A 27,028-nucleotide genomic window follows, 5' to 3' on the forward strand; every position below is an offset into this window, starting at 1 on the left:
CACACACACACACACACACACACACACACACACACACACACACACACAATATACATGAAGAGACAGTAAATTACACTGAAAATCATGGTCATCATTCATCATTCTCTTCTTTGATGGGAGTAAACAACAGCATTGTTTTTAAAAATCCACTCAGTACATAGTAAGTTTACTACTGTTTGAGCCTTCATCACTCATCACATGGATTAAAGACATTAGACCAGTCCTTTGTGTAACAGCAGAGTGAATATTGTCCTTAAGTATGGAACTAGTTCACAAAATGTAAGAAAAAACTCACATAGTCTGTCTGCAACAGTAGTTGAACTATTTTCCACTTGCAACAATGCTTCCATACTTGTGACTGCTAAACAAGCCTGATCTGAAAGGAAATTCATGCTTACAATAAAAAAGTACAATATTTCGCTAACTAAATGATTGAAAACACAGAACAGCATGAACTGTGTGGAAGTTTGTAGTTGCCAATAATAAAATCATTCAACCCCATAATTTCATTTGTATCATATTTGATACATCAGTTTCTGGGAGCTCTATATCTTCAACAAGATCAATAATTACCTGACAGGTATGTGTTAACTGCCCTCTAGTGGAATATCAACGTGCATCGCTCATGCCACATTCCCACTCCATGGGCTCTTTCTTGGTTTTCCATGAGCCAAAGTTTTGGATAGTACCTGGTACTTATGTTGGTACCAACTTGTTTGAGGCTCCAAGTGAACTGGGCCAATACTAGAAGGTGGAGTCAAAACACTGCAGACCACTGATTGGTCAGAGAGAATTGTCACTGGCACGACACTGGACATCCTGCACAAACCTGTCATTTGTAGATAGCTACTGTCACTAGCAACCACAATTCTTTTTTTCACTCAGCCAGCAAAACTAATTTTTACACTACTAGACCAAAAATGTAAGCACAACTGATATGACAGAACTGACAGACATCTATAAATCACATTCAGTAAGCTATATACAGATACAATAAGTAAAGGACAGTAAAGAAACGATACAGTATATTTAAATGTATTCATTCAAATGTGTATTCCATAATAAAAGTAGTGCCAAAGTCACTGTCCATAAATGTGTTTATGTGCATTACTGTACTATTTGGAAAAAAAAAAGGATTTCAACCAATTGTGCAGATTCGTCATACTCTTAAGGATAGAGGGATATATTATAATAGCATATAATGCAATGCAATATACTGGAGTAAGATACAATACAATAACAATAAATAAAGAGATAACTGTGTTTTATATATATATATATAAATAAATACTGTATATCTTTGTTTCTGAAAAAAACCTATAATTGTTTCATGTGTCAGTCTGTGTGCATCCAAATAAAATAAAAATTGCAAAGTAATTTCTGCCTTTATGTTTGAACTATGCCTTGATTGTATTTCTTTTCATGTTGTGATTCATCCTTTACGTCTTACAAAATAAAACACAATAGATAGATAGATAGTTACTTTATCAATTAATCCCATAAGGGGACTTTTTTCGTGACATCAGCATTTATACATACAGGTAACCAATAAAAATACTAAATATAAAAACGCACAATATATACAATAAAATAGAATAATATTAAATGAACTAACTAAACAATGCTATGGTGTAGAACTGAGAGCTAGTCACAAAATAAATGTGGGTGTTGACTTCGACTACATGCCAACAAAAACGTATCTCATTATTTTACAAAAACTATAAATTTTTTTTTTCCATTAATAATCATTACTAATCATATATACAACATATTAAGAGCTTACACTCTGTTAACATTGTACTAAACATGCTTTTTACAGGGTATCAACAAACTAGAATATAGAGCAGGCAGGTCCTGACCCATTGTCTCTCCTACTAACAGATGTCAACGTCACTGAACCTTTCCTGGATGTGGACTTCCCCCCGCCTGCCTCATCTTCAAAGAAGTGGAGGAGAGCCCATATCAGTTGTACACAGTTCAGCATGATGGCAGGACGAGGAGGACTGATGCCTCTCAAACTGGCACAAACTGACACTACGCATTAACGGATGCTAGATATTCAAACACTCTTTGTGCTTCTCTTATTTTGCCCTGCAAGTAAGAGCCACAGTCATTCTGTTCCACTCCACTTCCCATGTCCAGAAGCAGCAGACAAAGGCATGTGCACAAGATGAGGATTCATGTACACAAACACACTTACCTGCTGTAAATACATGAAGGTGAGGGCTGCGCAGGACAGCTGAGGACAGGTGTCCACGTTGGGTAACGCCACGCATGTTCCTCCAGGATGCTGCATGTTCCCTCTATCTGACAACACAAACCCCGACTGTACACAACACTGTTCTGAGCGGAGAGGGAGCAGCAGGATGAGCAGAGAGAGAAAGAAAAGAAAAGAAAAAAAAAAAGAAAAAGAGAAAGACTGATTGGTAGAGAGTGAGCAGAGAGATGGAGCTTCAAAGGAAGCAGCAGCCGGTCCCGTACGATGGAGACCCGAGTGTTTTCTGCTCACAAGAAGGCGGGACGAGCGCGGGCTAAGAGAGAGAGAGAGAGAGAGGGGGGGGCGTGGGCTGCTGCAGTGTGTGTGACTCAGTGTGTGAGAGAGTGAATAAGTGCGAGTCTGACTCAGTATGTATGCATGTATGTGTGTGGAAGCAAGCCAGCAGTCAGTGTGACTGCGATCACTGGAGCGTGAGGGAGGCAGAAAATTGTCTGTGTTTCTAACGTGGTGTGTGCATGTGTGTGTGTGTGCGAGCGAGAGCTGTGTGTCTAGGTGTATGCTTTTTTTTCTTGCACAAAATGCTGATCTGTCTCTCTCTTGATGAATTGAAGTTCTCTGACATGTGTTACTGGAGGCGATCGAGGATGCTGACTGCAGCCACAATAGAAGCCTCTAAGAAGAGTGCCATCATTTGCTAGCAAACCTTTTTGAGTCATGCAAAAAACAAAACAAAAAAGGTGTCTGCATCATAAAAGCTATTAATCACTTTATGTTTCTATAAAAAAATACAAAATTAAATAATATGCAAAAAATGAACAGACGGACTCCAAAAGGTTGATCTAACCCACATTTTGTATAAATGGTGCACTGTTGCAGCGGCTCAGGTGTTTTTGTCTGGGTCTGCTAATTGTATTTACAGAGACAGCCCTAGCAGACACCCATCAGCTTGTGTTACACATCCACAGATCAACGCTTCCTACCATACAAGTGTCCCAATGGTAGAGCTACAGTCACTCAGGCTGCTGCGCCAACCAGGCCTGGATACCACAGCCTCACCTACATCCGCAGCTGGCGGGATGAGGCTCACCAGTAAAGGTTTTTTTTGGGGGGGAAAGATTATTTCAAAAGGTCAGAGGATGTTGTACAGATTGTAAAGTCCTTCTGGAGTACATTTTTGATTTTTGATTTTTGGCAGTAGCGTACAAATAAATAGAATTCAAATTAAATAGAATAGAAGTTATAAGCGGTAAGCGCAGTGGTATCCAGGCTAGACTCAAAGTTCGCCCCCAACGACCGGCTGTTCCGTCTATCCTACTGGCACATGTACACTCACTGGATAAGCAACTGGATTTTCTGACACTACAGAGGACTACACAGCATTAGATGACAGACTGCTGTGTCTTTGTTTTTATGGCTGAACGAAAACTTCCCAGGCACCGCTGTCCAGCTAGATGGTGTCACGTCCGAGGGGGCAGATCTGAGACTCAAACGCAGACAGACACTGGACACGAGGTGAAGTTGAAAAATAAGGTTTCTTTACTTAAAAAGTCATCAACAAAAACTGAAAGTGACTCCAATGGAGCGGGCATAAATCCAAAACAGAAACCAAAAAGGCAAAGGTACCAACCAGGAGTAAACTCTGGAACACCGAACAAACACAAGGGAGGCACAGTCAAGGAACAGACAGGGAACAAACAAGGACGATCTGACAACCAGAACAGGGAAAGCAGGGGAGTAATATACAGTAGGTGTGGGGTGATGAGGAGATTGAAGGCAGCTTGGTGGACTGGGCAGGTGAGTGGGATGAGTGTAATCAGGGGAAACACACACACACACACACACACACACACAGAGACATGAGGAAGCTAACGGGATGTTACAGTACCCACCCTCAAGGGACGGATTCCAGATGTCCAAAGTTCACAAAACACCAAACAGGGTTGGTGGAGGGGCGGACGGCTGGATCCAATCCGCCACAGGGCTCTGGGGGACGGGCAGGAGGGCGGTCGGACGGGAAGGAGGGATCTGGACACAGGATCTCGAGTGGGCGACCTGATTGCCGGAGTTGCTCTGGACCCAAGTGCTCAGGTGGACGACCCGACGGGCAGAAGGGCTCAGGACACAGGATCTCGGGTGGGCGACCTGACTGTCGGAGTTGCTCTGGACCCAGGCGCTCAGGTGGACGACCCGACGGGCAGAAGGGCTCAGGACACAGGATCTCGGGTGGGGGACCTGACTGTCGGAGTTGCTCTGGACCCAGGCGCTCAGCCCGACGGGCAGAAGGGCTCAGGGGGATGAAGTGATGGCCCAGCGGGGTAAGGGACTGGAGGTCGCTGCATCACGGAGGTGGCAGCGGCAGAAACTGGAGGTCGCTGCAGCGCGGAGGCGGGATCTGCAGGAACTGGGAGCAGCTGCGGCTCGGAGAGTGCGGCGGCCGGGTCCGGGGATAGCCGTGGCTCGGAGACTGCGGCGGCCGGGTCCGGGGATAGCTGCGACTCTGAGGAGACAGCAATTCCCCAGTTCCCCAATACTGGGCAGATGGGTGTGGTGCAACGTGCACAAAACAGTGGTCAGCTGAGTCGGTCATGGTCCTCTTAGGGGTGGAAAGGCGGCTTAGCTCGCGGTTGGCCTTCTGGATGCTCAAAGGCCCTCCCCTGGCCCAGCGGGTTCCCCAATACTGGTCTGCTGAGTCATTCATGGTCAGATCGTTCTGTCACGTCCGAGGGGGCAGATCTGAGACTCAAGTGCAGACAGACACTGGAGACGAGGTGAAGTTGAAAAATAAGGTTTCTTTACTTAAAAAGTCATCAACAAAAACTGAAAGCGACTCCAACGGAGCGGGCATAAATCCAAAACAGAAAACAAAAAGGCAAAGGTACAAATCAGGATTAACTCTGGAACACCGAACAAACACGAGTGAGGCACAGTCAAGGAACAAACAAGGACGATCTGACAACCAGATTAGGGAAAGCAGGGAGTATATATGTGTGGGGTGATGAGGAGATTGAAGGCAGCTGGGTGGACTGGGCAGGTGAGTGGGATGAGTGTAATCAGGGGAAACACACACACACACGCACACAGACAGACACAGAGACACAGGAACACACACAGAGACATGAGGAAGCTAACGGGATGTTACAGATGGATTCTCTCTTCACAGAGTGGACAGAATAATAGCACTGTCTGGTAAGACCTGTGGGAGTGGCCTGTGTGTGCAACTAAACATGGTGCCGTAGTTGTGTCTAAGAACTAGTGGAGTTCATGATTTTAAAGTAACAGCCATATCTGCCAAGAAGGTTTACAGCTATTATTATTGTGACTGTGTATACCCCCAGACGTGCTAATGCTAAGGAGGCTATGAATGAACCTCACAAAACCATCCCTGAACAGCTAACAGCCCCCACTGATGCATTTTTCATTGTATTGGGAGATTTCAACTATGCCAATGTTGCCCTCCCGTCAGTGTATGATGACGGGTGCACCAAAGAACGGCAGCAGACACCTTGAATACAGTTCAAACAAATGTTTTATTGAGGGTGCCTGTTCTCTACGTTACACTCGTCTCTTGCTGTTCTACTTCTGAGAAACTTTACAAGGAAGCGTGAATACCATGCACAGACAACCCCCTAGTGGTGAGATGGCGACACCTGCTGGCCGTTTTAACTATAACACACATTACAATATAAAAATAGTTCATCAAAAATCCATTTATCTCACACTCTCCCCCACTTGAACAAATGTCGTCTCGACATTTAACTACACTGGTAACCTTTTGTGTTTGTTTTTACCCCTACATACATAGAGTGGTATTACAGTAATTGGGCAACATGTTCTTTAACATCAAGGGTATGACATTTTTTCCTTTGGCACCATAACCACCGTGCACTGTGATCATGACTGCCCCTGACTTTGTCACTTCACATACCCATTACCCCCTATTTCACATTACTACCATTTTATTAGTCCTTGTACCTGGGTGGGTTTCTCTCTCTGACAGTCCTCGTACCCACTTCATACTCAAACGCCCTGACACACTTCGGCCAACGGATTGTGTGCTCTGCTCTTCCCAGGCCAAAAGTCACCTTGTGTATTGTTTCAAATGGTAAGAGTCTCTTTCTCAGTCAATGAACTGTATCAGTTTATTTCCACTACCAAGGCCGCCAGTAGCTGTTCACAGCTATTTCTCTGGTGGACACTGTTCTCTGTGTGAAACTAGGCTGACCAAGTTTGTCGTATGTCAGTGTCTGTGGTCGTCTCGTTTCTCTTTTGGGATATCCTGCTATCTGCTCTGTTTCCTCCAGCATCTCAATGTCAGAGTCCACACTTTCTCCTGGATTCCCAATGTCATCCTTGTTGACAACATCCAGTTCTGCCCTGTCAGTAGCTTGGTTTTCATCCTGTTCCTCATGAGCTCCATGGAGCGAGTGGTGTCCATCTGACATGTCAGATGTGTCCTGAGGATGGAATTCCGGTGCTGTCGGATTGAGTGCAAGTGGATCTTCCTGTTCTGTAGATGACCAAGAGAGTACTCCTGTGGGAAACTCCTCATCTGATTCTTCATCAGTGTCTGTTTGCAGGATGTGCTGTGTTCTGAGTCCCTGATCGATTCCATTATTGTTTCTTGTCCTTACTTGCTCTGTGCTTTGGAGTGTTTTTGGTTTTGTGTTTTCAGCTACAGGCAGGAAGTCACATGGCAACAACAGATTTATGTGGAGGACTTTTGTCCTACTTTTTCCACTCTCAGATTGGACCTCAAACACCGGACTGTCATCCCCTTTACGTCCTCTGATGATGTAGACATCATCCTCCCAGTATGAGCAGAGTTTGCCCCGTCCTCCTCTCTCTGTCATATTCCTCACCAGGACTCGGCTTCCCACTTGTAAATCTGGACTGACATGTTTAGATGCTATCTCATAGGCCTCTGTCATCCTCTTTCTCCATTTCTCCACATAGGCCTGATATGAGCCTGGCTGGTCCTCCCTTTCAATTCCAAAAAGGATGTCCACTGGAAGCCGGGGTGTCCTGCCAAATAACAAGAAGAATGGAGAGTAGCCTGTTGCATCACTCGAGGTGCAATTGTAAGCATGCAGGACTTTAGGAAGATAGCTTTTCCGGTCAATTTTCTGTTCCTCTATCAGTGTTCTTCACATGGAGAGAAGTGTTCTGTTGAATCTTTCAGTCTGTCCGTTCCCTTGAGGGTGATAAGGACTGGTGTGTGATCCCTTGATACCACAGAGCTCTTTTAGATGGTGCAGCAACTGGTTCTCAAATTCCCTGCCCATGTCATGATGGATTTTTCCAGGAAACCCAAATTTCATAGCAAAATCGTTAAATAGTTTGTCAGCCACAGTTTTTGCTGATTTGTTGGTAGTTGCGTAGGCTTGGGCAAAGCGTGTATAATGGTCTATAACCACCAGAATGTATTCATACCCCCCTTTAGACGTTTCCAGGTGTAGGAAGTCCACTGAGACTAACTCGAATGGGTGAGTGGTTTTGATACTCATCATCGGAGCTCGTGTTGTTCGGTTTGGTTTCCTCTTCTTGAGGCATTCACACACATTTGTCACGAAGTGCTCCACGTCACGCTGCATTTTTGGCCAAAAGAAACGGTCTCTGATCAGATTAACTGTCCTTTCTGTGCCCAAGTGACCCATTTCCTTGTGAAGCTCTTTCAGAACGAGAGGATGGTAGATCTTGGGGAGTACTAGCTGACATCTAGACTGACTCCTATGCAAAATTCCATCTGCCTTGATCTCCAGTTTACTCCATTCCCTAACAAGGTTTCTCAGCTCAGGGCTTTCCTTCCTTAGGACATTGGGATTAGGCCTTTCATTTTTCATTTTGTAGTCCAATACTTTGCCTATTACCGGGTCTTTCTGTTGTGGATCTCGTATTTTGTCTTTGGATATTGGCTGTACTGTGCTGACCAACCTGTCTGTATCTGCCTGTTCTTGAAGTGTACTGAATGAGACTGAGCTCAACCACGGTGCAGGCTCCTCCTGCTGCACCAGGATACCCTGCTTAGTGGCACTCACTGTTTCCTGACTGACTGACTGACTCTGTGCACTGACTTATGTACCTTTCAAAATACATAGGCATTCTAGATAAGCCATCTGCATCCGCATTTGCTTTACCTGGTCTGTACTTTATAGTAAAATTGAAATCCGCTAACTCGGCTACCCATCTCTGCCCTGTGGCATTTAACTTTGCAGTTGACAGTATGTATGTGAGTGGATTATTGTCAGTATACACAACAAAGGAAGGAGTATGGAACAGATAGTCCCTGAAGCGCTCACAAATAGCCCACTTTAGTGCCAGAAACTCTATTTTACCAGAATGCAGATTATAATTTTTTTCTGGAGGGGTAAGTGTTCTGGAGCCACCATAGGCTATTACCTTCAGCTTGCCTTCCCTCTGCTGGTACAACACCGCTCCGAGGCCCTCTTGTGATGCATCAGTGTAGAGGACGAATGGTTGGTTGAAGTCAGGGTAACTGAGTACTGGTGGGCTCTACAGCTTGTCGACTAGCTGGCACACTACTTGGCGGTGTTCCTCAGTCCAGGTCACATGTGTCCCACTAGGCAACTGTCCCTGTTTCCCTTTTTTCTGTGTTGTTTTTCTTTTGAGGACTTTGGTATTAGGAGGAGGATCTGTGCCACTTGGAGTGGCTGCTAACAGGTCATACAATGGCTTAGCCAGGCGTGAAAAGTCCTGTATGTAACATCTGTAGTAGGAGAGAAACCCTAGCAACTGTCTTACCTCTCCAACGGTAGTAGGACGTTTCTCCTTTAAAGCCTGCACAGGGACTATTTCTGCAGGATCCATTGTGTATCCCTCCTTAGACACGATCTTCCCCAGAAATCTCACATTGTGTCTGAATAGTTCACATTTCTTTGATGTGAGCTTGATGCCGTGTTGTTGGTACCGCCTCAGAATCATCTGTATGTGGTTGATATGATCCTGAAAAGATTTACTGTGGACTAGATTGTCATCCAGATATGGCTGGCAGATCTCATCCCGTAGTCCCCATAGACACTCCTCCATACTCCTTTGAAATTCAGCCGATGCTGAACTCAATCCAAATGGGATTCGTATCCACTGGTACAAGCCCCATGGAGTTATAAAGGCTGTGAGAGGCTGGCTCTCTTCATCTAGAAACACTTGGTGGTATGCCTTGCCCTGATATAACACTGAAAACCAGGAACTCCCACTGAGACTATCTAGCATATCCTGTATCCTTGGGATGGGATGTCTGTCTGGCACTGATTTACGATTTAATTCTCTGTAATCGCAGCATAATCTCAAGCTACCATCTTTTTTTCTGACACAGACAATTGGTGAGGAGTAGGGTGACTTTGCTTTTGTGATCCAGCCCCTGTTGAGGAGGTCTTGCAGGTACTCCTTCACTTCCTGGTGAACCGGTTTTGGAACACTGATATAAGTCTTTTGGACAGGAGTCTGATCCTTTAAGGTGATGTGCATTTTCAGTGTTGGAATACAGCCAACGTCCATGTCATCTTTTGAAAAGGCATTACACTCCTCTCTCAGCATTTTTTTTGCGATAGCCTGCTGCTTGCTGGTCAGGTGATCCAGTGCTATAGGTGGGTCCCATGCTTTGCTGTCACTCTGGGTTGGACATGGTATGTCAGTGTTGACTCCGCCAATCTCATCAGGTGGTGTGTTTCCTGTGTCCTGCGGCTCTGTCTGTGCTGCTTGTCCCTCCATGACGGGCTGCACTGCTGCTGGGTAAACTGCCTTCACCATCTTAATGTGCCCTAAGTTTGTGCGTGGGCTCAGTACGACACTGTGTTTAGTGCTGTTAACTATAGGGACTGGAATAGTGGTACAATTCCCCTTTCTCTTGGTGAATAGTACTTCCTGTATATGTACCCCTTCTGGCAGACTGGTCTTTGTGTCAGGGCAAAACAACATCACTGTGTCCTCGTCAGTCTGTGTGTGCGAGCGGCACCTCACTGTGGTTGATTCTCCAGGAAGGACTATTCTATGCTTGCCCGTTTTCACGATCACTTCCTCATTATCTGACTGGTAAGTGTGCATCAATTGTATGAAGGTCTCAGCAGCACTGGAGTCAATGCCAAAGGCCCCACTAACTATTTGTGCAACACCGTCATCTGTTGTCACTCCCAGCTGTTTTATTTGGGTATTTATCATTTCCTCTATCACGTTGAAGCCTATGATGGGATCCTCAGCTACCTTCGGGTCGCTGGACACAAGCACTGGTACCAACATACTGGGATTCGAATCCTCAGGGTTGTTCAGTTTGAACTCTACCGGTATCCACCCAATAAATGGTATCTCTGTCTGATTGGCTGCAACCCCATTTAGTGGATTGGTCCAATAAGTTCATCAATCTGACGAATTGTGCTGTGAGGGAGGTGTTTACCTCTCCAGGCATCATTTATCACTGTTGCCTGTGCCCCCGTGTCCCAGAGTGCTGTCACAGGTATGTTGTCAAAGCTATATTTCACCATATTCCGTCTTCCTGAGAGATAGTTCACCTTACACATATCTGGTAATTTGTGTTTTCTTTCTTCCTCCTCAGTTACCTTTTTCTCGACTTGACTTATTGCCACACAGAGAGGCTTGTGCTTTTCCCAGTGATTTCTCTGACATTCTTTTGAGCAGTATAATGTGGCTGAACACCCCTTACATTTTTGTAGTATTTTCCCCTGGTCCTCCTCTTGTAGGCAGTTCTGGCAATATCGGGACTGTGATGGTTGTGGTTGGGTTACTGTGGGTCCCTCGACAGCAACCCTCTTTCGTTTCCCTGAGACTGGTAAGGAGCCCTGCACCCACGAGACACATGTCCAGCCTGGACACACATGAAGCAGTGGTTGCAGCTTTCTCCTTCACCTCTGTCCTGGCAGGTCCTGCAGCCTCTCTTCCGAGCCCCTCTCTCTCCCATTTTCTGTCTCCAGTTTGTTTTTGTGTCTGTACTCATGGAAGCCAATACCATCTTTTTCATTTCTGCCATTTCCGTTTTCAGTTCCCTCACGATTGAATGGATCTCAGTCTCTGATGTGTGGCTGGTTGTCGGAGGCTTTTCTTTCTGGTCTCGGCTGTTCCTCCCAGCCTGTGCAGTTGGGTCTGGAGAAGAGCTATGTTGGCTGCTCGCTGCCTCACCTGAAACACTAGCATGTAGCTCATTTACACGGGCTGACTTGACAGTGAATTTCTTGAGTTTGTTGAGTCTCTCTGCCTCAAGACTTGCTGCCTCATTTACTCTTTCAATGAGCATCTCATCACTGACTGCTGGGTCATCCAGGAAAGGCTTTATCTGGAATTTAATGTTGTCACTCAACAGCCCTGTGCCCACGGACCTCAAGAATTTCTTGCTTATCAAATCAGGGCTATATTGCTCCCCTGACTCATTTTCTTTTGATGCAAACAGCAGCCTGTCTTTGAGTTCTATCGCCATGAACAGGAAGTTTTGAGCGGATTCCTTCGGTTCCTGAACTATGCTAATGAGTCTCTGGTACAGGTCTGATGTATCTTCCTCATTATAGTGCCCCTTTAGAATAGTCTTAAGCTTTGAGAGAGTCAGGTCAGTTTTTATTTCAAGCATATCCCGCAGTTTCAGCCCTGGGCTAATGGCTTTTATGACTGCTTCAATGATATCTGATTCACCATGACGTCTCCGAAGTCCTCCATCTATTTGGTGTACGAGGTTGGTATATAACAATTTGTCGCACTGTCCTCCCTCACCAATTTGTCCACTTATACGGAACTCTCTTCGAATGGTTACTTCAGGAATTTTGGATTGTTGAGGGGACTGGATAAGCTCATTCACAGTGGGGTCGGTTATATGCAGTTTATGACTGAGAGCTTTTATTTCCTCCTCTAGGAGCTTACGGGACAGTTCTTGGGACCTCTGCAGCTTTACGTACTTCCCCTTTATCTCTCGTAAGTGGAGAAGTTCCTGCTCTGTTTCCTCACCACTCCCGTCAACCATTGCTCCCATGAAGGCTAAAAGATCTTGGATAACCTGACATGCTCCATCCTCATCCTCATCCTGTTCAATAGCATCCAGTTTCTTCTCCACTAGTTTGACAAGTGTTTGTCGACTCCTATCGGTTATGGTCTCGTCATCTTCCTCGATACAGTTTAGGTGTGTGCAGACTTGTACTACCTGATCCCAGTGTAGTTTGGTCAGAATTGAGCTGGCTCTGTCCAGAAGCGCCTCAAGTCCCATGATGAAACTGCAGTTCTCTCACTGTTGTTCTAGGTTCGTCTTGGGAGAAAGATCTTCCTCTCACTGCTGGAGATTCTGCTCGAAGACACCTTTCTCCTGGCTAGCTCGCCAAGATATGTTGCCCTCCCGTCACTGTATGATGACGGGCGCACCAAAGAACGGCAGCAGAAACCTTGAATACAGTTTAAACAAATGTTTTATTGAGGGTGCCTGTTCTCTACGTTACACTCTTCTCTTGCTGTTCTTCTTCTGAGAAACTTTACAAGGAAGCCTGAATACCATGCACAGACAACCCCCTAGTGGTGAGATGGTGACACCTGCTGGCCATTTTAACTATAACACACATTACAATATAAAATTAGTTCGTCAAAAATCCATTTATCTCACACCAACTTAAAAGTCAGTCCAGCCAAAGTTTTACCAAAAAGCATTGCAACCAGGGGATATCATACTGTATACTGGACAAAGCTTAAAACAGCTCAAAGAAGCCATATAAGGCATCCCCCCGCCCCCATCTATGCTCCTCAGACCTGCATACAGATCTGGCGTAAATGTGGTCTAAAACACGAGTGTGGAGTGTGGCCCGAAAGGAGGACATCGGCATAAGGACAGCATTGGGACAATAGGCTTAAGCATATTCAATGAGGCAGCAACCTATAACCACCACAGGGACGGCCTCCAAGTGCACTGACGACGGAACAGTCATAGGGACAATCACCGTGTGCTCCAACCAGAAACCATAGAGGACAGGGAAGGTCCGCTGCCTGCTGAGGACCCGAGACGCTGGTCTCAAGAAGGCAAGGATTAGTCCGTCCCATGGTATCATGAGAACTAAACAGCACACCCTGAATATCAACGGCCACTTCACAGATAACAGATAGACACAGCTCCTGTTGAAGGGAATCCAAGTCATTACAGACCACAACGCCTTACCATTAGTGTGTGATAGTGACCTCTTCCTCCCAGACCAGTTAGATCAATTTTATGCACACCTTGAATGGCACACCTACCCTGATAGCCTTGCCACGACTCAAGAGCAGTCTCTGTGTTTCACCCTAGCCAGAGTGAGGAGAACCTCGTCCAGGACCAACCCCCAGAAGGATACAGGACCACACAACATACCTTGCCAATAACCTCCCCTTAAATGTGTGGAAGACCAAGGAGATGGTCATTGACATTAGAAGAAGCCACAGTAAGCAACTCTCGCTGACCATCAATGAGATCATTTGATGAGAGAGAAAGCAGAACCAAGGTCCTCGGCACACGCATTGCGGATGACCTCACCTGGTCCACCAACACCCCAGCTCTCAGCAAGAGGGCTCAGCAGCAACAAGCCCACCTTCACTTCCTGCAGAGACAGAAGGTAAACATCCCCTCACTCAGTATGACCACAATCTACAAAGGCATCTTTCAAAGCCTTTTTCCAAAAGTCTCAAAATGCAGGTCCCTGCATAGAATAGTGAAAATTGCATAAAGGATCATAGGTGTCTCTCTTCCTGACAGACAGCAACTGAGAAGGGCTTAACCATCCAGGACTACAGTGGGGAGACTGTCACGGGTGTGGTGGCGAACCCAAACGCAGACACAGACGAGTGTGAGAGTGTAAACATTTTATTTTCGGGAGGACACCAAACTGTCAGGGAACAACGGGGAGTCCGAGGACGAGAGGGCGAGGGTGGAAACCGGGCAGGACAAGGCAGGGAAGGCAGACTGGGAGGATGATCCAAACTGCAGGCACAGGAAGATGAGGTAAGTACAAGGGAAAACACTTGGATAAACTCTGAATAAGAATTAAACAGCACGGCCGAGAGCGAACAAAATACCTCTGAGGTTGAAACAACGATCTGTCGAAGAGTGGACGAAGAACCGGGGTAGATATACTGTTGAGTGATGAGTTGATGGAAGGCAGCTGGGTTGATTGGGCAGGTGAGGTGAATCGTAATCAGGAGAAAGCTGGGAGTAGACCAGGTTGGAGCCACGCCCATACCACACACACACACAGGACATGCAGAGAAGAACATGAGGCACAGCCTGGCCGTGACAGAGACTCCTGAAGCATCTAACATGCTTCATGTAGTCCATGAAAGGCCCCAGCATTTGCTGACACTGCAAGCGCGTATATTAAGTTATTTCAGGTCTGTCTCCCAACCAAAATCATCATAAGGTACAATAACCATGAGCCCTGGTTCACAGCTCAGAGAACAGGCAGGCTGACTAGACAGAGCCTCAAGCAGGCCATTAATTCCATGTTCACACTACATGACTTTAGCCCTGATTTTCCGTTCACCGTTTTTGGAACTCCCGAAAAAAAGTCCCAGATCAGTGGCAAATAGAGCGATATGTGTGAACTGTTCAAAGGCACAAGCCGAGAGGCTGGCTGGTGCATCGCAGACCCATCTGTCAGGGCCTCGGTCGGGTCGGGGGCCACAGCCAATGAGATCACAAGACAGGTTCAGGAGAAACCTGGTGGAGGGGTTGTGTCGCCTGTAGCCTACTTGTGTGTGCAATGTGTTGCATTTGCAACATGGAACAAAGTTGTTGTTGCCCCTAGGGTTTTGGACGTTTGCATGAATACACATAACACATAACAGTGACTGATCCACATAGGGGAAAAAGTAAAGATGTGTGAAAACAGGCAGAAGATCAGGAAGGCACCAGGCCATCCTGCCTGAAAGTCTGTGCTGACCAGCTGGCCCCCATCTTCACGCAGATCTTTAACCGATCACTGGAGCTGTATGAAGTCCCCTCTTGCTGCAAATGCTCCACGATCATCCCAGTCCCCAAGAAATCCTCAGTCACAGGATTAAATGACTACAGGCCCGTCGCCCTGACGTCTGTGATCATGAAATCCTTTGAGAGACTGGTGTTGACCCATCTGGAGAACATCACAGGGCCCCTGCTGGACCCCCTGCAGTTTGCCTACCGGGCAAACAGGTCGGTGGATGATGCAGTCAACATGGGACTGCACTACATGCTGCAACACCTCGACCTCCCAGGGTCATATGCAAGGGTTCTCTTTGTGGACTTCAGCTCTGCGTTCAACACCATCATCCTGGAAATACTTCCACCTAAACTCTCCTAGCTCACTGTGCCATCCTCCACCTGTCAGTGAATCACAAACTTCCTGACAGACAGGACGCAGCAGGTGAGCCCACAAGCCAGGAACGAGCGGGCCAGTAGGATAGTGGCTGGCCTATCTCAGCCCGCTCACTGCCTCTTCAGAGAGCTCTCATTCGGCCTCAGGTTCGCCTCCATCAGCACCATGACCACCAGACGTCTGAGCAGTTATTTCCCTCAGCCATAACTCTCCTCAATAACTCCTCCTTGTCCCCCCCTTTCATCCCCCGACAGCCAGGTACGCATTGTCGCCTAATCCCCCACCTTCCCTCATCCCCCCACACGCACTTGCCCTCACATACACACTCACACACACTGTATGGTGTGCAACCCGCTACTATGGACAGTACAATATGTACAACACTTGACATGACATGAACAGTTGAGTGTAGCATTTTATCATTCTTAACTGTGCATAATTATTGTATGTATTTTTCATTACATTTTTAAGGTAACCTTTTAAACGTTTACCTTTTAATATCACTGAGTCAGCATCCTGAGGACATTGTACATTTGGTGAATAAACCGTTTCTGATTCTGATTCCTCCCCAACATTCACTTAATCCTGGTGCCTGGCTGGACTAAAAAGGTATTCTGTAAGGTTGTAGCGGGATGCGACCTGTCTATGCTGTTTTACCAGCCACTAGCTCCCTGGGTCGGCTTAATGGTCGTACAGTCTAGTGTTTGAAAGTATATTTTTTACTTACATTCTATACTGCCTGGGGAAGCTCCAGCTTCAAGATTACTTTACGACAGATAGAGTTCTGCATAAAACGTAACCCTGAATAACCCACGTTAGAATCCTATGTGTCTCCGTTATGTGCTACGTTATGTGAAGCAGTGGGATGACAGCCTAACCTTTATGAAGTCCTTTCACTATGGGATAAGATATGCCAAATCATTTAATGGGGCCTATCTCGTTACCATAGTTATTGTATATAAGACCGGTGGATCTACCATACGCAAATAGCAACCTTGTTGTGATCACTTACTTGTTATGTCTTTTAGTCTGAAGTCTCCGAGTCACTCTCTGCAGGGACGTCAGTGAGTAGGGCCACCCGGAGCGTTCTGCGCCTTGTTATGTCGTGGAACCCAAGCACTTAAAAGTACTTTTAAAACAGGACTCCCCTCTTATTTGGATTTCCAACCTCGTATTACAGAGGTTGTTGGTTTTATTTTATGAAAGTAAGATACAGGTTATGATACAAAGATTAATAAATCACATTACAATCGGCGAAACCGGCGATACAATGTTGTGTGAAATAAATGGATAGTTTAGACTCCTACCGGAGGAAAAATACCTCTAGAGAATCGTTTTGTGTGAAAACAGAGATTATTTCAGTTTAAAGAAATCACATTACAATCGGCGTTACAATCGGCGATACAATGGCGGAATACACTGTTGTGTGAAATAAATGGATAGTTTAGACTCCTACCAAAGGCAAAATACCTCGAGAGAATCGTTTTAGAATACCTAGCAAAGGATACCTTCACAGTATTATGTTGAAATTAAGATACTTCCTACCAAAGGTAAACCTTCAGAGAAGCGTATAGAGGGGTGAAACACACTACAATAGGAAACCCTATTGCAGTGTGGAGTCCAAAGCTTATGCAAGAGAGCAAAAGTTGAACCGAAGACAGAGCGAAATGTCACTGCTTATATCCTGTCCTCCGCTGAAAGCGGAAGTAGGAGGCGCTTGCTTCTAGCCCGTGGCCGCGGAAGTACTCTGCTGAGTATGAGAGCAGAAAGGGTGGGGGCTCATCATATATGGGTAGCCAGCGTTTTCCTGCTTCCAGCAGCTCGCTCTGCTGTCGAGGGGCAGCAGAGGTTTGGGTTGTCAGTGTTTTCATATCCTGACCTGCGCAGCCGTCAACAAGGTTACTCAATGCATCAGTAATACAGGACTAGATCTTTAATACAGGCAAATGTCTGTTTTAATGCATATGCCCCCTTACCCCCAAACCCCTTGAAATAAGGCCCACACTTGTGGAGATGCGTTCCGTGGTCCACCGATACTATACTTCCCATTATTGGGAAGTTGGTGTTTACCAGGTAGGGGGGTACTCATGAATGAGTTACATTCATGAGTACCCCCCTACCTGGTAAACACCAACGTCTTCCAAACACCGCCTCCAGAGCCCGGAAAGAAGGATTAGTGTAAACTCTGAGTTAGTTAACCCTGAGATGAATTAAAATCTGGTTTTCCAGTTCCAGAAAGAGAGGTTACTTAAACTCTGGGTCAGTTGCCATAGTAACAGACTCTGCTTGCTGGCAGGTTATCTCTACAAACCCTGAGTTTCTCTCTGTCTCCTCTTACAGGCACTGTTTCATTTCCTCTTTGACTCAGTCCGTATCAAAGCGGTTTAACGTTACTGTAAGTCAAAATCTAAATCCTCGGTTGATGTTAGTTTGTTACCAACGACTATTTCAAGTTACAGCTTTCATGTGCCGTCAGTCATTTATTTGAACAATGGTTTTTGCCCTCTGCCCTTCACATTTGAATACTACACAGCTTCAAGTCATGCTCAGCTCAGAATAAAACCACTGCTTGTCCTTCTGCAAGTGGAAGTTATTTTTTAATATAAATATATAACACTCTGACTTACTGATTTTTCTCTGTCCTCCCCCTCCAACAGACACACACACACACCCTCACCTCGTGATTGTTTGTTGCTTTCTGGTAGTATGCTTGTAATTGTATAGTAGTTGTTTGTTGGTTAAAAAAATTATTGACTTTGATCAGCATTGTTAGAGATAAATAAGCTTTCTGTTATTACTTTGTGCATGTGTATTGTGATGATAGCTGGATATCGTGGCCTGTGCTCAAATTCAAACCTTGACTGTTCACTCTGGATATTGTGAGTGAACCCCAATTTTGAGACTTAATCCACAGTTTGGTTGTTGGTCCCTGATTCCAGGGTGCTGCCCCGTTATGGTTAATATACGTTACAATTCCTCGTGATATTAATACTTTTATTAATATCAATGATTTAGTCTTCATACTTGCTAAAAACCAAACACGCTCTTGCCAGATCCCAACAATGTTTACAATTTTAAATCTACTGTATTTAACCTTCAAATCACCAAACACATTGGTTACAATCATGTCTATGTCTTTCATCTATATATTCATTAAATCCTCAACTATATTTTTCATCTTCAGTTGGCTCCTGTGTCAGATTAAAGCTGATAAAATATATCTAAAATGTATCGTAGACTATAGCCTATTCAATCGTGGTATTGGAGCTTGTTTGATTATGGATATTTTCATTCACCATGCACAAGATTAACAAATCAACAAACTCAGAGTTGACAGAACAAACTCTGATCAGCTTCTCTGGAACTGAAAACTCAAAGTTTCCCATCTCAGGGATAGTCAACTCAAAGTTACAAGGTTATGAGGTTCATATATTATCATCGTACAACAGAGTTGTGCAACAAAATGCAGTTTGTAGTCCCATTTTGCTACATAAGAAAAAAACATGATATGACTGTAGCCAACTCACTGCTACTCGCGGTTCCTCCTCAACACAAACACAGTCTTGAGCAGTTAATGTTCACACAAACTTACTTTATTACAAACAGACAACACAAACTGCTGTGCGCTCTCTCGTGCTGCCCGGCCCTTCGTTCAACATCCACAATTTAGTCCACTCCTCACGCTGTCCTCTCTGTGTGTCACCGGCCACCACAGCTCCAGCCTGCTACTGCTTAACAGGTTACAGCTGTGCCAATTCAACTCACCCTGGCACTGTTCCCTTGGACCACATCTCTCCCCTGCAGCGGAGCACCGACCATGCCCACCGCCACAATGACTACAGCCAGATAAAAGAAGCTGTTCTGAAGTCTGATGGTATGGCAGCTGATACGTCTGTACCTCTTTCCAGACAGCAGCAGGTGAACATGTTGTAGCTGGGTGGGTTTAGTCTTTAATATCCTTTTAGCTCTTTGCAGGCTCCTCTTCTCACCAATATCACTGATGCTTGGTGGATAGGTGCCAGTGATGTTCTGGGTAGTTTTAATCACCGGCTGTAGAGCCTCCTGTGCTGTGCTCTACACATCCCATGCCAGTTTGTAATGTTTCCAGTCAGGATGCTTTTTATTGCTCCTCTGTAAAAGTTAACAAGAACTTGGCATGGGAATTTTGCCTCCTTAAGTTTCCTTAAGAAATACAGATGTTTCTGAGCTTCCTTCACCAGGATGAAGATGCGTGAGGACCATCTCAGGTTGTTTGTGATGCTGGTTCCCAGGAACTTAAAGCTGTTCACTTGCTCCTCCTCAGCTTCATTGGTGTAGACAGGGGTGTGTGTCTTTACCTTCATTTTGTAAAATCAACATGTTAGGCTCAGAGATGGTTACACCTGTATTCTGAAGCAGAGCCCATTGTAATACCGGCTTTCTGTTATATTTTCTCAGTCGTGATCCAGCTCCAACCACAATTCACCATCCGCAAGAAGCTGGTTATTTACTTTCAACTGACTGTTGAGACTTCTCACTCTGTTTTTGATCAACTATTTTTGACAGCTTAATAGTTCAGACGAAAGCATCCAGACAGCCCAGTAAATATTAACCAAACAACTTTAGTTAGGTCAAATAACATGAAAGTAGGCATAACGTATACATGTTTAGATCAAAGAAGTCTTCTTTCAGGTGGGGGGGCCCACGAAGACTTTGAATAAGTTCAGTATTTGGACCGCTGTATTTATAGAATCCTGCTTACATCTGTGGTTGCCAGTAGGTGACGCTATGACTATGACTTAATATTGGCATTCATTCATATTAATAAAAACACAAATTTGAGAAATATTGATGTCATAAATAGTAAGAATCTGCAGTTTCTGAACTAGAGGATCAGATGAGATGTCTGTCTCTGTTGCAATCCTAACAAAACGTTTCTGGAAGACCAACATTTTTTGAAGAGTTGTTGGAAAAGTACTTGCCCAAACTACAATACAACATGAAAGATGAGGATAAATGATACTGTAATAAAGAATAAAGAGACAGTTTGCAGAGACAAGATGTCTAACCCTCCTTATTATTCCAATAGATTTGTTGGAACACAGGCAATATGTTTACTCTCATCAACAATAGTTCCCAGGAGTTTTGTAGATGACACTTGAGGCATCTCGACAGATTTAATTTTAGATAAATCCTTAGAGTATGATTTTTGGCAACTGAAAATAATAAAATTTGATTTTCCTTTATTTAAAACACATGTTGGAGAGAGACTTTTTTAAACATTTGTATGCATTATCATTGAATCTATATTTATGCAGCTTTCCCAATCAAATATTATGGTTTACTGTATTAAAGGTCTATGAAAATACTGCAAGTAAATGAAATATCAAGTGCAGAGATTTTTATCAACAAGGTAAAGTAAAGCCATATAACTTGAATGATTTTTACGGAAACCATACTGGTGTTTGTAAAGAATTGAATTAGACTCTACATGAAACATCCTTTTGTGTAAAAAAGTGTTATGGTATTTTTTGAAAAACAAGGCAATATAGTTGTTAAAACAACGTGGATTTCTTGCTTTAAACAAAGGAATAACTTAAGCAATTGTTAAATCCTCTGGCACAACAGCTGTTTTCAAAGACAAGGTGAGCAGGTGGCTGCAATATTGATTGTTTCACCTCTTTGACAAGAAATGCTGAAATGTTGTCATGGCCAGCTGAAAATGTTTTAAAATCATCAATTATATCATTTATTTCTTGAATATCAGAGATAATAGGGACATTTGTTGAAATAAAATCCAGTGGGCTCCCATGACAAGCAGGAATAGTGTTAGCTAATTCATGACCAATATCTACAAAGAATTTACATATACATTTATGGGCTACTGTATATCAAATGGCTCGTCAAGAGAATTGTCACCATCCGAAAAGACTGAAGGAAGCTCTGGGTCGTCTTTTCTTTTTGTAGCACCTGATTTATTACTTTCCACGTGTTTTTTAGATTTGAACACTTCATACATTTTTCACTGAAATATTTAATTTTTGCAGATCTAATGGTATGAGTGTATTTATAGGATTTTGAGTAAGAGAAGTAGGATTTGAAACATATTTTCTGTACAGTTTATTTCTTTTCCTCAGCAACATCAGTAACTGTATTGTAAATCAGGGCTTACTCGAATCTTGACTGTTTTTCTTGGTGGAACTACAAATTGGAAAACAATCATTGAAACTAAAGTTAATAACTTTCATAAACTTATGATATGCCAAATCAGCATTTTTTTCCACATATAGATCCTCCCCTGAAAGACTGGCAAGCATATCTTTACATTTTGAAATTTTTGACTTGCTCATAATTCTTTTGTAATCAAGATAAATAGAGCTAAACATACTAAGCACATAATACACAGAGTACTGACAAATGGGAAAATGATCAGACAACTCTGAATACAAGACTCCAGATTTGGTTCCTTCACTCAAATAATTGGTTAAGATGTTATCAATCAAAGTCACTCAATTTTCTGTAACTCATGTGCTTTATGAATAAGAGGGAAAAAGTAACTAGAGTAAAGAATATTTTTTAAAAGGTTTATGTTGAAATCTCCTAAAATGTAACAAAGTGTATCGCCATCGTCTATCAGGTCACGATAACTGCAGACTTTCATTGAAAACTTTGTTGGCAGAGTCAGGTGGGCAATAAATAGCACCAACAATAACATTCTTTCCACCAGAGACACCAGAGAGCTCTAAAAAACAGATTCCACCTCATCCCTATTTGAATTCAAAGTGAGATCATCCCTGACTTTGAATTCATAGTTACCCTGAATAAACAGAGATACTCCACCTCCAGATCTATTCTCTCTTACATAGTGAACTGAATTGTATTTTGGTATTTTAAAGATGTTTCTAGATTTGTTGTAGACCATAGTGTATGTAAAGAATCATGTATAGTGATGCACGGTAAAAAGTACTTAATACATTCCTAATGTTGGAGACTAAGGAGCCAGACTCTGAACGTTGGCCTTTCTTTGTTGATGTGGGTTTCGGGTAGATGGATGGACAATAAGTTTGTTGTATCTCAAATATGCAATGTCTTGAGCTGCCTTCATTGTTGGGAGACGTTATTTTCTTTCTTTGCAGATGGATTCAGAGAAGTCCTCATTGATAAAGGTGCCAGAGCCCTTTATGTGGAACAGAGAGTTTATCCTTCAGCCGTAGAAATCTGAACACAATGGGTCAGGGCTTTTGTGAAGATGCCATATGCTTCCCAATGCTATAGATATGCTTCCCAATGCTATAGTCCCATCCAACTATAGTTTCAGATGATCCAGTTGTAGTTTTTCACTGAAGAGTTTTCTCACCTTTTCTTCAGAGTCAGTCAGATTTTCTTTTCCAGACTCTTTAATGCCATTTACTACAATATTATGGTGTCTGAACTGGCCCTCCAGATAGTCTGTCTTGTCTGAGATTGAGATCAAGCTTTTGCAAATGTTGTCCAAATCTGTCCTGGTTTCATAACAATGTTTGAACCTGGTTTTACATGACATTTTAAAATCATCAAAATATTTTTGAGTCATTTCTAGACTCACCTTAAAATCATCGGCCTGCTTTGACAGATCATCAATCTTCCTGTTTGAAGAATTAACTATGATCTATACACATGTTTTGAAGTTTTGTAGAAGTCTTTGTAGAACAATTCACGCATTTGAGCCATGGCGACATATTCCTCAGTGGCATTGTTAGAAGCTTTGGGTGGCATGGTCCGGTCCTTAGGCTTCAAGGCCTACTAGGCCCAAAGATCAGCAGGATGAAGCCAGAAACCGCCACAAGATACCAATAATGTTCACAGTTTTGCTGTGGCGCGTTGGTCGGAGACTTCTTTGCTCAGTAGAGTACTAGGATTTTAGTTCTAGGTAGGATTCCTCAGACTATTGTTGGACAGAAAAGCCAACCACAAGATCAGAGCAACACAGCAGCGGCAGCAGCCATCTGCATTACAACAGTGAATTGTTATCATATAGATGTCTTTAGGGTCAGGATGTTATGACAAGAAGAAAGAAAACACTGAACCACATGACCTCTAACATGGTGACCTGGAAACAAGACAGACTACACAGACTCTTTAGACTCAGAGCTCAAGCCCACCATCACATAGATAGAAGAAAAGAGGGCGAGACAGAGAGACAAGGACATAATGCACACAGGGCAAAGAAAGAGACAAGAGGAGGGGTTGAATTTCCTGGAGGATGAAAATCCAGATCCAAACATCGAGTGAGACAGTGACAGTAGGGAGAGAGAGAGAGAGAGAGAGAGGTCCCAGGATGGCACAGAGAAGCCTGAGTTAAGAGAAAAGACGAGGAGGAGAGACTAGCGAGAGACAGAGCGGGGCACACAGATGTGCTTGTGGGACATAAATGAACAGAGGGTTAGAAAGATGCAGTGGTTTTCAGAAGGTTTACAGTATTCTTGCCGGCAGGACAAACGTGGACTAAAGAACCAGGTTGAAGATTCATTGAAACTGAGTCCGATCCGCCGGACAGATATTAGTAACAGGTACAAGCCTAAAGTAATGAACGAATGAATAAATAACTGAAAGTTAAGGTGGAAAGTTGAGTTTTAACACGACGCCCCCAAATTTGGGGGCTCTCAGGCTCAGAACCCCTGAAAATTATGTACGGAAAATAGCCTTATTCTTCGGTAATATTGTGGATTGGTCCAGTTTTTTTTCCGTATTAAACAGCAACGTATGGGCAACACTATCATATAAGTCACTTCTTACACACTCCAAACACAACTATAGAGTACTAATATAAGCATCTAGAAAACGTGGCATAAAAGCATGAAATCCTGGCCAGAAATCGCCGTTATGAGTACCGCAAATCAATATTTGCACCCTGATGCTAGCGGCTACCAAGCCATGCAATGCATTTTATAGCATTAGCACACGTGGCCAAACGCGTAAATAACTTCGGTTTTCCGCTCCGTGGGAGCACTGGACAGCTGTGAGTGGTCAAACGTACCTTCGTACTGCCCTCCGCCGGAAAAAATCGTAGGTATATGGCCAAGTTTTAGGAAAAATGAGTACAATAACGTCGCAGATTATCCGTTTCAAAGCTGGAGTCATTGTTGCCAACTGCATCCTGTTTACTTCCGAGCTGTTTCCAGAATAAGAGCGGTCAATCCCGCATGGGCGAGCGGTCAGACTTCCTGTGAGTGGAAATTTAGCCCGGGGAGACGCGGCACTTCTTGCAACTTTACTGGTTGAAACTTCTGTCAATCAACACCAAATTCGACACACGCCTTCCTTCGACGCGTTTATTCACTGAAATCGACCGATGATAGGCTGAGCTACAGCCCCATACACACACATGAACTGAGAAAATCCTATAGATGACAGCCAGAAACAGGCTCTGATGATGTTAGGAATCTCAAAATGATTCCTAACAGCTGTATTTGGATGTATTGAATAATATGAGTGATAAAAAAAGTGAAATATATAGTTATATAGTATATAAAAGTACAATGTAAGAGCTGCAACAGCTGGTTCGAAAATGATGACCTCGCTTGACCGCTCTCTACTAAAGCCTCTTATTCTTCACTTTATCCCACTTTAACCTTTATTCAGCAACTACTGATCGGTTGTGCTATGATTTGGGAGAGTTTTTAGGGAGATATCTGCATTATTTCAACAACCTTATATCAATAAAAGTGCTTTTTTTTCAGGCGAACCTGATTATTTTCAATTTGAGCTGTGTAATGTCTTCATTACTATATTAACCAGCAACATATACACAATATTACCCATCTGAACAATCTCACAAGTGTTGTGATCTGATTATATCAACAAAAATTATTAAAATAGACTTTGTAGTTACAGAACTATGGTCACTTTAGTGTGGGTATGCTATTTTCGAGCAGAGGCCTACAAATAGGGCCCGAGCTTAAGAGGTTTTAAGTTTGGATTTAAAGGCCTCAACAGGCAGACTGTGACATTAGAAAGAAGATCACCCCAGGGGAAGGGGACACGATAAGAAAAGACCCTGCTGCCTGCTGACTTGTTTTTAACTCTGGGGACAGACAGGAGCCTTGTATTTTTTGAGTGGAGAGTCCTGATTGGAGTATAAGGTTTAAGAGATCAGAAAGGAAGGAAGTACCTTGAAGTCTGATCTGACGGATAGGGAGCCAGTTACCGCAAGTTAAAACTGGTGTAATATGGTCAAATATTCTAGTTTTAGTTGTGATTCCAGCTGCAGCGTTCTGACCCACTTTCAATTCACTTCAATTTATTTTTGTATAGCACAAAATCAAAAATGTGCCTCAGAGGGTTTTACAATCTGTAGACATGCGACATCCTCTGTCTTGGGACCCTCACATCAGAACAGGAAGAACTCCCGCAAAAAACACCTTTAACGGGGAGAAAAGAGGAAGAAACCTTAGTGAGAGCAACAGAGGAGGAATCCTCTCCCGGGATGGACAGAAGTGCAATAGATGTCGTGTACAGACGTTATTATTATATAATTATGAGAAAGCACACAGCTATGAGTTACGGTAACTTGATAAAACTGATGTCTAAGGCAGGGCCGACCAGCAGCTCAGTTTTATCATAAGTTAGTAGCAGGACATTTTGTGACATCGAGTTATTAACATGCCCGAGCGGCCATGGAGACAAATGAGCAGATCAGGAGTCCAGAAGAGGTTTCAGATGAAGCTTCATTTATTTTTATATTCTAACATCACACCAAAGTTCCCACCAGTCCCTACTAGTCCCTCTACACAGAGGAACTGAGCTCCTTTTATTCACCTTCATCCTCTAATTAGCCCAGACATACCATCTACAGGTAAGTACATATATCAACAATATATGTACCATAAATATTTACATGATTTCACCAACCCAAAGATATCAATAATAATTTACAAATATTTACAATCCCTATAAATAGAGTCAATTATAAACACATCATTTATCTAAATAAACAGAGTAACATATCTTTACTTCCCCCTACCCGCTTCCTGTAGTTGGTACTTCCCGGAACTATAAATGGGTGCTTCGGCCCCCGGGGAATTATTTTGCCCGAACACCCTGGGAAGAGGAAACAGCCAGAGGTGAGTTGTTGCAAGATTAAAATGTATCTTTAGCTTGGCAATATATATACCCTATTGTTCTGCCACATAACTAATTAGACATTTAACACAATCAAGTATGTTTAATCAGTCACTCACTGCAGTTGTCTATTTGTTTGTTGGCAGGGAGAACAAAAAGAACATCTGTGTCCCAGTTGTGCACATGGCTCCCAGCATCCACAGTCCAACAATAAATGAATACAATATACTTGTATGTTCTCCTTGGCTCCTTCATCACACCACATCTCAAACACTGTCCGCAGCATAGGTAACGGTGGTGCGTTGTTAAACTGGTTATTTATAGCAGACAAGCAGGCCTCTAATTTATTAGTGTGAAGGACAATTCACCTTTATAGGCACATACAGCTGAGTGTCATCAGTATAGAGGTGGAAATGAATTT

The 27,028-nt window shown here is 43.6% G+C and overlaps 1 protein-coding gene across 8 annotated transcripts in view; it reads right to left on the reverse strand.

The window, feature by feature from the left end:
* rbfox1 (RNA binding fox-1 homolog 1) overlaps positions 1–2,496 on the reverse strand; it is a 154,424-nt gene extending 151,928 nt beyond the window's left edge. For all 8 annotated transcript variants that reach the window (XM_031871160.1, XM_031871168.1, XM_031871167.1 and 5 more), the window contains exon 1: positions 2,201–2,496. In XM_031871160.1, coding sequence (XP_031727020.1) covers positions 2,201–2,296 — 96 coding nt within the window. In that variant the 5' untranslated portion in view covers positions 2,297–2,496. The remainder of the gene's footprint in view (positions 1–2,200) is intronic.
* Positions 2,497–27,028: the final 24,532 nt, after the last annotated feature.

Source organism: Anarrhichthys ocellatus, unplaced genomic scaffold (genome assembly GCF_004355925.1).
Source record: "Anarrhichthys ocellatus isolate YVR2014 unplaced genomic scaffold, GSC_Weel_1.0 scaffold56, whole genome shotgun sequence".
Classification (NCBI taxonomy): domain Eukaryota; kingdom Metazoa; phylum Chordata; class Actinopteri; order Perciformes; family Anarhichadidae; genus Anarrhichthys; species Anarrhichthys ocellatus.